General features: G+C 41.7%; 1 protein-coding gene across 1 annotated transcript in view; it reads left to right on the top strand.

The window, feature by feature from the left end:
* The window catches only part of LOC137977330 (uncharacterized), a 189015-nt gene that overhangs the window by 112336 nt on the left and 64179 nt on the right, over positions 1-12500 (top strand). Inside the window, exon 9 of the mRNA XM_068824565.1 lies at positions 7409-7552. Coding sequence (XP_068680666.1) covers positions 7409-7552 — 144 coding nt within the window. The remainder of the gene's footprint in view (positions 1-7408; positions 7553-12500) is intronic.

The following is a 12500-nucleotide window of genomic DNA, read 5'->3' as shown; positions in this document are numbered from 1 at the left end:
TTTTCTCAAAAGCCTTAACGCTCAAATCAAAATCATTAGAATTAATCTGTTCCTCTCATGTACTTCGTAAAGATACAATAACCAAACACGAGGGCCAACTCTTCCACAAGTGCTTTCATTTACAAGTACAAAGCTTTGGTTGATCAGGCTTTTCCCGAATCCTGTCGGAAGAACAGCCAATACATCCTTGCCTTGGAGCAAAAGCGTAATCGCTTCTTCTGTTCTTTTTGTAGGACTAATCCACGAAGTCGCCTAGATAGCCTTTCGAAAACTTCAGCTTCTTTCTCTAGATAAGCCATGTTGTTTTGGAAACTTGAGAGCCTTGTCTGTATTTTTATTGACAGCTGATGTGAAATCATTTTGAGATGCATTGTGTTATGAATCAATCAGGTATTGCCTTTGCTAGTGCAACGGGATTCGCTGAACAATAGTCGCAATAAAGATCGAACAGTCTCCCTATTTTTCCCGCCGAAACCCTTCCACTCCTCCCACCCACGCGATAGTTATGTCGCTCTCCCTCGTTCGTGCCCGCTGTTAAAAAAAACAAAGATAGCGGCAGTTTGTGCTCGCTCCCGATGATCAAACGAGAAAATAGGGGACTGTGAACAGTCTACATTTGGTCAGGTTTCTTGACTGTTCAGAAACTGTGTTATCTTCGTCACGTGTGATGACATTTTATATACAGGTTTTTTAGAGCCCCTTAGAGCTGGAACGCTTCAGAACCTTTTCTGGACAGTTTCGTGTATAGTTTTCTCTATGTTAGCCCTACCAAAGTCCATCATTTGACATTAGAATTTAGTATAGGAACCTTACAGTCTTGTACGGTTCGACACACAGATATCACTAGATTTCATGTTTTTTTGGTTACAATTGTCAACGCCCCTTGTATGAATCACTCGATCGCACCTGTCGGAATAAACATCTGTTGTTGAATCGCGTAACACGTTTGGATTTATAACAGTAGCGGCGTAAACAATCAGAAGTGGCTCTCCGTGGACTCTCACTGTGAAATCAGAAGACGAAGAAACTTGTTGAGAGTTTACACGAACAAAGGAGTGTTGAGATATCCCAAAAAGACCCTATCGCTCAAACTCTGACTGAGGATAGCGTTTCATGCATTTTTACCAGAAAGTTAAATGGTGATTTTCGCGCTAAGGAAACCAGAATTCGGTTGGTTAGTGATGCAAACATCGCTAATGGAAACCCAAACCATAACGGTCATGGACCAAGAGCACTCGTATTGGCGGAAGGAAAAAAAATAGCCTTAGCCAAAGAACGTTAGTTTCCAGCCAAATAAACGGCTGCCTACTGTGTCTCAAGATCCAAACAGTCACAAGAACGAAATTCCAATTATGAAAGTGCTTCTCAGCGAGGCCATACAAGGTTTTTATGAATGGATAAAACTGTCAGAAGAAGCACACGAAAGGCAGCGTGCTAAATCGAAATAGATGTATCTACTCGATACATGGATAATGATGCATGCTACTGCCTTAGAACAAATCCAGAAAACTGAACAAGACAAGAATTCTGTTTCATCCCAAAAATCCCGGCATTCTTAATGTACTTATAGATCAAAGACATCAAAGTCAAGTCTAAGTTCATCTGAACAAATGCTTATTGACTTTCGGGCCAAACAAGCTGCCGTTGAGCAAAAAAAAGTTCTCAGAAATCACTGCAGAAAAGCAGACTAACTTAGATCAGTTGAAAAGAAAGACGAACTTGGCAAAACCGCTGCACAAGAAGCTTTTTATCAAGAGGCCCAGGATAACAAATGTGGATTGCAAGATGGACAGCCTTTCACACTACCTACCTCGCAACATGATGTCACTGGCGCTTCTTTTAATAGAAACGATCACCACGCCAGGTATTCCATTGCAGGTATTCCAGAAAAAGATCTGTTTCGTCGTATGTACAAGTGAACCAAAGGACCTCTGCTGGCACGACTCGCTTCCATTAGGACTTTCATTTTGGGGGTTCTGCATCAAACGATGGAATGCTAAGTGAAGGAAATTTCACTCTTTTTGCTTCAATTTGATCCGGGGCAGTCTTGAATTCTTTTAACAGTTTCATTAGCATTAGCTCTTCGCGATGATAATTATTTTGATGTTCCATTTGGTCCCTTAGGTTTCAATTTCGCGTTCTTTGTTTTTATGCCTTTCGTCACGGCGGCGTCGTATGATTAATCTCGTTCCTTGAACTTGAGAAGCTTTGGTTTTGTCAAAGTTTTCGGACGTCGCATCATTCCACTTATCATCACCTGTGTCTTCCAAATTTATGAAAGACGATTCAACCTCTTTGACATCCGTTAGATCATCAATTTTTGTTTCAGTGAGATTATTTTGAGCTTCTGAGGTTTGGCGGCTAAGCTATTTATTCCCTTTGTAATACGATTCCATTTAGATTTAAGCGATCACTTTCTTTTGCTTTCATTTGATTTAGCATTTTGTGGCTTACTGGAAGCAGTGCAAATAACGTGGAAGAGTTTGCTGATGTTTTCTCTCGTCTGATTATTGTGTGCTTCCACTTCTTTGAAGTCCCTTTCGAATATATCCTATTTGGTTGGTGCAAGCGATGCCCTTGCTTTGATATGTTAACTCTAGCTGGAATATGTTGTTTAATTCACGAATTTCATCCAAGTATTGTCAAGCGCAGATTGCGTTCTTCCTTGCTTTTCATAGAGTGGGTCGGTCTTGATAATATACCGTAAAATTCCGAAAATAAGCCCTGGGGCTTATATTTTTCAAGGGCCCTTTTCGAGGGGCTTATTTGTGGAGGGCCTTATATTCGGAGGGGCTTATCTGCGGAGGGAAATTTGCGTTTCCAAATCGATTGGGTTAGCCTTATAGTTGGAAGTAAATTTACCGTTTTTGCTTTGTTTTCCTTTGTATTTGAAGGAAATTTTCCAAGTACAAGCTCCCAGAGGGTTTATATTTGGAGGGGCGATTTAACGGAGGCTTTTTTGCGTTACCGCTTTGGGGGGGCTAATATTTGGAGGGGCTTATACATGGAATTTTACGGTAAGTTGTCTAAGATAAAGTCTCTAATCCCGCTCCCACTAGGCCATGAGGGGTCTGGATTCCTGTGACGTAATGTGCATGCCGTACTGTGTGTGACATAACGACATCCTGACCTTGTGCGCACAACACAAGACACTTGATTTTCCTCTGGTGGCTTTCAAAGGTGGGATGATTGAGCAGAGATCGTTGACCGCATTCCCCACATCGACCTAGAACCATTGGGCTGCCCAAAATTTGATGACCTTCCTTGGTTGACTTTGGTCGCCTCCTGTGGTCACCATCAAGATCCTCTACAACATCATTGCCCTAAGATGGAGTGCTACCATTTTGTCCAATCTATGCGTAGTCAAAGAGGGCGGGACCGAGACACGAGTTATGTCAACCACGACCGTACCCAACGGTTCCTAGAAGCCGCAAAACCCTCCCCTTTAGACGGCATGTTCGATTTTATCCCGAACGATCGTAAACTGGGGCGATACTAGGCTAGTACAAAGTTGCCTCACACGTTCCCGTTTGCACATAGTTTTCTTTTTATTCTCATTCTTCGTAAAACTCCTAATTTTTTTTTCGCTTGAACGGTGAGGGGCCTTGGACTGTGTGACGTCATCCCTGTTTGATGATATCATCCCATCCTTCTTTGCGTCCTTATTTATTTTACCTCGATCTCTCTTCACATCATTTTCCAACATGGACGCTTGCTGAATGGATCTCTGTCCCAAATTTTCACATTTCCCGCCTTAAGTTGAATCCATCAATCACCATACTGTATTACCAACCGTCAAAAGGGACCTGAACTAGTCTCTACCACTACTGGCTCGCTTCTTCACTAGCAATTCCCGTGTTTCAGCTATTATGCCATCTAATTTGCGCAGTTCAGAGATTGACTGAGGACTGTAGGCCTGCCTTTAGTAGATATCTGGCTCGTAGAAAGACCAGAAGTAATATGTAGGCTTTAACTACTTAATAGCTTGCTTTTGATACGATAGATAAACCATAAAGACTTTCATAATGGCAAATGTTTCTTTTCTTCATTACACGAGGAATAGGAAAGGTGTCTGAGCATGGGCAGAAAACATAACAAGTGAAAGTACAATGTGACGTAGAGTTCCCAGTACTGTTTCTATCACGAAACAAAGTTTCATGCAATGATCGATTGAGAAAAGTTCCAGAAACTAGGCTAAGATGAATGATGGTTTTCTGGTGTAAAACAGGGCCTCAAAGGTTAAATTTTGTATGCAAAATATTCCAAGAAAAACATGCAACCGCATTGCATGCACAACCAGACAGAAAAGGAAAGGGTGCGGCCTAATAGGTTCAAGTTCTGCTTGCTCGCAAGTCTGTGAACAGAGTCAAACGATGCCTTCCTTCACAAGAATAGTTCCCCTTGAGGTCTTCCTCCAAGAAAAAGATACCCTCTTATGCCGTATTAAATATTGAACAATCAGTCGACAAATGTTCTCATTGCAGACAAGTTTCTCGAATGTCTGAACGTTGACGGCCAATAAGAAAACCTTGAAATTAGCTCTATTACAGGTGCAAATACTGGGTCCCTGTGACGTCATGTGCGTGCCGTACTGTGTGTGACATAACGACTTCCTGACCTTGTCCGCACACACAAGACACTTGATTTTCCTCTGGTGGCTTTCAAAGGTGGGATGATTGAGCGGAGATCGTTGACCGCATGGCACATTCCCCAAATCGACCTAGAACCCTTGCGCTGCCCAAAATTTGATGACCTTCCTTGGTTGACCTCCCTCTCCTCCTGTGGTCACCATCAAGAACCTGTACAACATTATTGCTCTAAGGTGGAGGGCTACCATTTTGTCCAATGGATGCGTAGTCAAAGAGGGCGGGACCGAGACAGGAGTTATGTCAACCACGACCGTGCCCAATGGTTCCTGGAGGCCACAAAACCCTCCCCTTTAGACGGCATGTTCGATTTCATTGCATGTCCAACCAGTCATAAAAGGAAAGGGTGCGGCCTAAACGGTTCAAGTTCTGCCTGCTCGCAAGTCTGTGGACAGAGTCAAACGATGCCTTCCTTCACAAGAATAGTTCCCCTTGAAGTCTTCAACCAAGATAATACCTTAGAAAAGATACCTTTTTATGCCATATTGGACAATCAGTTGACAGATTGTTTCATTGCACACAAGTTTCTCGAATGTCTGAACGTTGACTGCCAATAACAAAAACCTTGAAATCAGCTGTATTACATGTTCAAATACTTGACGCACTCGGAAAGTCCACAGACTGAACATTCAGGACGTAGATGGTCATCACATACCAAGCAAAGTTCTATTTTTGCTTATTCACAGGACAAGATCCCAGCAAGTAAGAAAGATTACCCTTGAATTGCTAAAACATATTTCTCATCTCATTCATCGTCATTCTGATGCAGTGATATGATTGCTTATTGGCCGAAATATTCCAAGTGCCTTCCAGTCACTATAGAATCATTTATGGTCATAACAATAACTTGGGCGGACGTTCGGCTGGACAATCATTGGAAAAGTATGTCTTTAAAGCAAGTTTGACACTGCAAACTCTGCAACAAATAACCGCGTTACGATGTATAGAGAAGATCCTCGAAGCCTCTTCAATGCACATACAAGGAACAGCCTTAAAGAAGCAATCGTAATCTACTTTGCCACTAAGACCTACACCAAAGATATCAGCTCACCCCAAGAAAATAGAGAGATGATGGAACTTGAGTACAATGAACCTCACGACTCGCGAGGTAAACCAAGAACAGCCAAAAGTGAGTCAGTTGAAGATGAACGTTTTAGTGATATACTCACATGCAGCATTCACAAAAATAATATACGAAACTGGGAAATGCCTCTGCCACTGAAATCAGATGCTAAAATCTCACCTAACAGCCGTGAACAGTGTCTCAGGAACAACAAGTTTCGAACAGATTACATACAGTTTCATCAACAACAGGTTCGAAGCAAGCTGAAAGTGTCTCGTAGTTGGAAAAACCAGTATAGAATGAAATACTGCTGTCATCGGTTTGGAAAAGTCTGATTGAAAAACCCTTTGTTTTGAAAGTAGGTTCTTCAGGGAAACGGCATGTTGTCTGCTTACTCTCTGCGCATGCTCTTCAAAACACTTAGAACATCGTGTTGCAGTCTCACAAGTTGGTGTTTCTTTTGATGCAGTACAATTCTATTATTTATTAATAGGTAATCTTTACTTCTGTTTTGTGCAACAAATAGAAGCTAGTTAAAATTACAAGGGCATTTGCGGCAAGTATGTTTTGCAGGTTGCAGGTTGCAAAACCGCTGGCACTTAAAAGAAAGGTACAACGATAGACTTACCGTGACTGTTACATGACGCTGTTTACGATACACGGAATATACTTGCCGAATGGTGAAGTTGCACGTGTTTTTACCATCTGAAAGACGCCAACTACTTTATGTAAGAACCCCTGATGAGTATATGGGTTATTAACTATTTGTAGTGCCAGCGGTTCTCCAGTTATAATTAAATTTCAACCTGCAACCTGCAAAACATTCCTGCCGGGTCATTTGTCTGATAAACTTTGGCCACTTCCCAAATTTAGTAGTGATATCTTTACTCTGGCTGACTCAGTAACCACAATAGTTTACTATAACTGGACACTTTAGATCTGTATGCATCCCACGGAAACGCCCTTAGGCGTCTTGTATGTTTTGTAATTCCAGCTCGCAACGCTGTTAGTGGGTGTATGCGTTATAAAAAAGATATCATGAGCTGCAATGTGATTAATGTCTTTACACGTAAACAGTTTCATCTTAGCGTAGGATTTAGACAGGGGTACCCTCTGTCATGTTTTATATTTGCCATTGGCACTAAAATTTAAGGTAATGCAGGAGTCCATAACATGGGGCGTTCTCCTTCGTCAAACGCAATAACCTCCTTTGAAAAACTTGAGAACGGGTCGCGACAACCATGTTTACATACCAGAGGGACAAGCGCATACACATCTATTGACTAATAAGAGCACGCATACTTTCTGAGTCATTTTATAATACCAAGTAGAACCACTCAAAGAATTGTAAGTCTGATGTTTTCTTTGATCCGCCCAAGATAAACTGCATAAATGTGATTTACTTGGAGACGAAATAAAGCAGTTATTCCATGGAGTTATCATGTACAGTGCATTTTTTTCTTGACGTAATGACACTATTACAAAATGTAATTTTCTACAGTATCTCATGTCCTTGAAATTGTATATTGATCTGTATTGCATGATTGGTAAGTTTGTTGCACTGTGTGGCGATTGTGTGACATGAACAGCACTGTAGCGCAACACCTCTGTTTAGGCTGCAAATTTGGCATGAGAAAGCCTGCGGAAGGCCTTCATTTTTTAATGACTAAAGGAAATTGATTGCTATTTTACTTTACAGAAATCGAGAATAAATGTTTGAAAGAAGATTATTGTCCTCCAAATTTCAAGTGTAAGATCCTGCCAGCGGAGTTTCTCTGTGAGTGTCCAACAGAAGGGTTCAGATACGTAAAAGGAGGAAACGGAACGAGTGAGCAATGCCTTGGTGAGAATCCACAATGGTTTTCTTAAAATACTCCTATTATTGATAGCTTACGTGTTAATTTCTTTCCAGCTTCCAGCTTCAAAGCCTTACTTTCGTGTTTTCTGCACTTTAGTCTATGTTTGTAAAATCATTTGATCAGATTAGACAAAATAGTCACAGATATGTAGAGCCGCCATTTTGATTACTGCCGGACTGTAAGATCACGGAATGAATTCAATGAATTACTTTTTTAATGAATGATTTAATTATGTATATAGCTTGTATCGTGTTCCTTTTTTAAAAGTTAGATGTTTAGTTTTTATTTGCACAACCCCACAAGCTGCGAAAATAAAGGCTGTCTGTTTGTCGGTCTGTCTTTCAGTATGATTACGAATCACAAATGTATCACACGATCTGTGCGTTTTCTAAAAGCTATATAGCCGTCGACGGGAAATTAGACAACAATAGTAAATGAAAATTCGCTCTTATGTCGTTTTAGCCTAATCTCGGAAAATCAATAACTGGTTTCGATTTGCACGATGCTATGGTGTGCAATTAAAATGGGTGCACAAAAATCGTGTTCGTTTTATTGGTGCCTGGCTCGCATGCCTTGAACCTTCGTTGGCAAAATGTTTATAGTGACTTCGTTTCTTTTGTACCTCATGACTTCACAAAATTGAACGACTTAGGCTTACCACGGTAAAATGGATGCTCCTACCCACCAGAGTCCGGGGTGGCACCTTTGGCAAGTGTTAGAAACCCCCAAACCACTCATGTTAGGGTTACCAAAAAATGGCACACAGAGGACTCCACATGAGCAGCTCAGGGAATCCGGTTGTCCCTAGCCTGCTTAGGCTGGTGCAATATCTGCGTGTGCAAGTATCCTGCCAAAAGTTTTTTCGGGTAAAATGAGCGTCCCTTAAACTTGGTCGGCAAACCAGTTGAAGCAGATGGTGTACGATGTTGGAATTGTAGTAGTTGAAAGTCTTATTATTCTAAGGCCTATAGGGGAGAAAACCTCTTTGCCAAATAATTATCATTCTGACATGAATATAAAGATTTATGCAGATAATGGGGAACTTAGCCTAACGGGAAAATTAGCCTTGTGTTCACCCCCGTGCCCGAGAGGAGTCCATTGGAGGGCACGGCAGTGGAAAACCAGGCTGCCACCTCTCTTATTCCCCTACTGGTTTAACGCAAAATAGTAGAGCTCCACATTATTCACGCTGACAACACGGATGACATGATGAGGAGACAGGGAGGCATTTTTAGGATGGACGAACTCTTACTTGTGGGAGATGGATACAAAGACAAGGAGTTTGATGGTCCAGTTTGGGGATCTTCATCAGAAAGAAAATGTACTGCGCCTGAATATCCCACACAATGTTGATGGCCATGGCCTTGTTGGCACAAGGGATTGTGTAGGTAGCGAATGTAGATCTCTTCATTTATATATTGCAAGCAGTGACGAAACCCTGCTAAGATACATGGAAAGCAGAAGAAACTGGCAGCGGAGAATATCGAAAGGGAGGAAGATTATCAGAGAGGGATGGTTGTTGAAAAGAAAGTTGCTTTACAAGAAGCTATGTATGCCTTGGACAAATCAAAACGGTCAACAAAGACCTTGAAGCTGAGAAGTCACGGGTGTCTGATAAAGGTAACTTGAAGTAAGCCCCTTGGGAGCAAGCATTAAATGCGAACTCTGTTGTTATGGGTATTTATAATCAGGTGGATTTTGATAAGTGCGGATTGTGTAAAGAGGCTGTAGAGAGTATTGCACACATCGCGAGAGCCCATTGGATGCTTGCGCAAAAGGATTACAAAGGGCGACATGATAAAGTATGTTCTGCATAAAATATGATGTTAAAGTGGATCAAAAGTGGTACGGTCACGTACCGGAGGTGGTCCTTGGAAATGAAAAGGTCAAGAAGATATTATGGAATTTTAACATCCAAACTCACAAAGTGATGGAACATCAGAGACCTGATGTTGTTGTTTTTGTTGAAGACAAGGAACCCATGACATGCCAGATAATTGAGATGGCTATCCCCAGCGACCAATATCGACTTTCAGATTGGAGTACGAGGACGACTGCTAGTGCGAGTTCTCAGTTCTGAGCACGTGCATATACAATAAAAATTCGTTCTCGTGCGTGTGCTCAGTACAGAAATTTCGTACTTGAAGTCGTTCTTACACTGGAATCTGATGATCGGTAATATCAAAAGAAAGGAATACTGTGAGTTGAGATTGCCGGATGGAAAAAGACTACAACAGTTGTTCCCATTGTGTTTGGGGCGCTAGGTTCCATACCAAATAATTTCAATCTCACTTAGATGTTACAGGAATAATTCTAGGCATAACAACACTGTAGAAGACTGTGCTTCTTAGCCCTGCCAAAACCCTGCGAAAGGTGCTCTCCGTCTGAGGTCCCATGGACTTTATTGAGAATTCCACGTTGTAACCTCTCCAGTTTAAAACAAACTGTGTGAATAACAATGACATTGACAATGTCGGCAATTATGGACCCCTCACATGTGAAACCATTGACTGATTACGTGGCTCAACACGCAAGACAATCATGGTATTTGCCGATTGTTACTGATAATCATCTGGGCCCGTTTCTCAAAAGTCCCGAAACTTTACGGGCCATTTTCGGGTGTCACAATTTCCTTTGTATCTCAAGAACGGAGAGGATTTAACTCGTCAAACTTCACGGTAATGTTTCTTTTTGTTACCTTTAAAACATGTTAAAAGACCGGCTTTCCAAAACAAGCGGTTGGCAGTTTCACAAATGGTTTTTCGGGCCCGAAAATATTATCGGGACTTTCGAGAAACGGGCCCCTGGACAGTAGTAATTTGAAAGAAGGCCAAGAACAAGGCGATAAAAGGAACTGTAGCGGAACGGTAGATAATGTAATTATTGTTGGAATGGTTGCCTTAGACTTTCATAGGAGGAAACGGAACTCGAGTGGTGCTTGGGTAGACGTCAAAATACTTATGACACAGTGGACCATAGATATTTCATTGCGATGATGAACGCACATCGATTTCGATGGTGGGGGAGTGACAATATTAATTAATAACTTGTCAGTAGCTGTTGAAACACGAAAATCGTCACGCAGACGAAGAAGGGTAAAAAAACATCAAACACCATCAGATTCAAGAGATGACCCCCGTAAGGTGTTGCCTTCTTTCCCAGCTTGTTCACATTTTGCTTGATGTCAAAACCAATTATTAGATTACAGGTCTGCTGCATATAGATGACTTTGAGGTTTTTGCGAAATCTCAAAGTAAGTTTAAATGTGTTCTAAGGGACATTTAATAGCTGTATGGGGGACATTGTTCTCCCTTTGAACCACAAAAAAGTGCAATGTGGTTAATGTCAAACAAGGTGAGCTGAGACAAGATGCAAAAGGGTGAAACTCAAAGAGTCTGCAGTAATTGGGCCTTTGGAACAGGATTCATACTGCAAGTTTCTTGGTGTCCTCGAGAGTGTACGACACGAAGAGACGTTAACACTGGAATGTGCAAAGAAGACCTATGTACAACAACTTTCGATAATCTGGTCGAGTCTGCTATCTCACGTCGAAGGTGTGGTTGCTTCTGACCAATTTGCATTAGCTGTATTAAGATATCCAAATTGAACACAACACTGACCAGTGACAGAAGTGAGGGGGATTGAGCGGAAAGCACGGGAAAACAATGGCTAGCTGTGGAGGAAAAATATCCATCACCGTTATCAAATGCACTGCTATACTTGCTAAGGGAGAAAGGTGGTTCTGGGTCTACTATCCGTAAGAAGCGAATACAAAATGACGAGGATCTAAGCAGCATTGAAGCGATATGAGAACGTTGATCCTAGCAGAGAGATTGTACGAGAATTTGAAGAATGTTCTTTTGCTATGGGGTTGTCAATCATTGATTACAGAGTCAGAGGTATGCCGATGATTTACATGTAATATATAAAGATGAAGCTAGTTTTCCCAAATCCATTTTTTTGTAAAACCAATGGAGAGGGATGTTCGTGAGATGTTCGTGAGAAGCCATTGCAAGGAAAGCTTTATGCATTTAGATGGGATGACAACAGCTTAAGAACTAAAAATTATACTCTGTGGCTCAAGCAATGGTCAACACGTCCCACATGTGTTTGAAGCTGGTATGTTTGAGTTTTATGAACAACATTTGCCAACCAATGTATACTGCACAATGGGGACAAAGACTGTATTTTTCGCTGCTTTTGTTTAAAATTCCTCAATCTTGTTTTTTTCCGAGAGGAACTCGACTGTACCAAACCGGATCTCCAGGTTTTCTACGATGGTTTACTGCCGGGAAGAAAGGCGCTTCGGGTCTTTTCATTTCTTGAAGACGATGGCTGGCGAACTTTAGATACAGACGGACTGGACAGCGCTCGTTTTCGGTGGCGTGGGATTTTGGGTTAAAAGCTCTGGAGTAACCATCACCTTGCTTTGTTTTTGATCCACGTTCTGCTCTCCATACATGGACATGCTTTCCAGTGACAGGGACATTTTCTACTCCAATATCTCCCCACGGAAGTCTCCGCCTCTCATCTCGTGCTGTGAAACCCGAAATGTAAAGACAGGACCCACCACACTGTGCGCTGAAGAATTTCGGGGTCATTTTCTCCAAACTGACCTGATTAAAACAAGAAGCCTTCTTCCTCTTCTTTAGTTAGCTCTCGGGCAGTCTGTGGACGATTTCATATGGCGTTGTTAACTACCAAGTCTCGCTTGCGAGCTGAACGGACCTCCCTCGACTTTGCAAACACTAGCTATTTCATAATATTTGTGCTGGAATTATAGCGCTAAATACTTCTCTGGAATGATGCAAGGGAACTGGCTCGTAGGCCCCGCCATCTTTTTGGAGATGTCCATGAAAAATCTGCACAGCAGAACGTTTAGCTCCTGTGGAGCAATAGTTTCCAAGGTTCTTGTCTCTCCAACCGAGGAAC

This window comes from Montipora foliosa, chromosome 1 (genome assembly GCF_036669935.1).
Source record: "Montipora foliosa isolate CH-2021 chromosome 1, ASM3666993v2, whole genome shotgun sequence".
Lineage (NCBI taxonomy): Eukaryota > Metazoa > Cnidaria > Anthozoa > Scleractinia > Acroporidae > Montipora > Montipora foliosa.
Note: the sequence above shows the minus strand (reverse complement) of the source record. Positions and strands in the feature narration are given on the sequence as shown.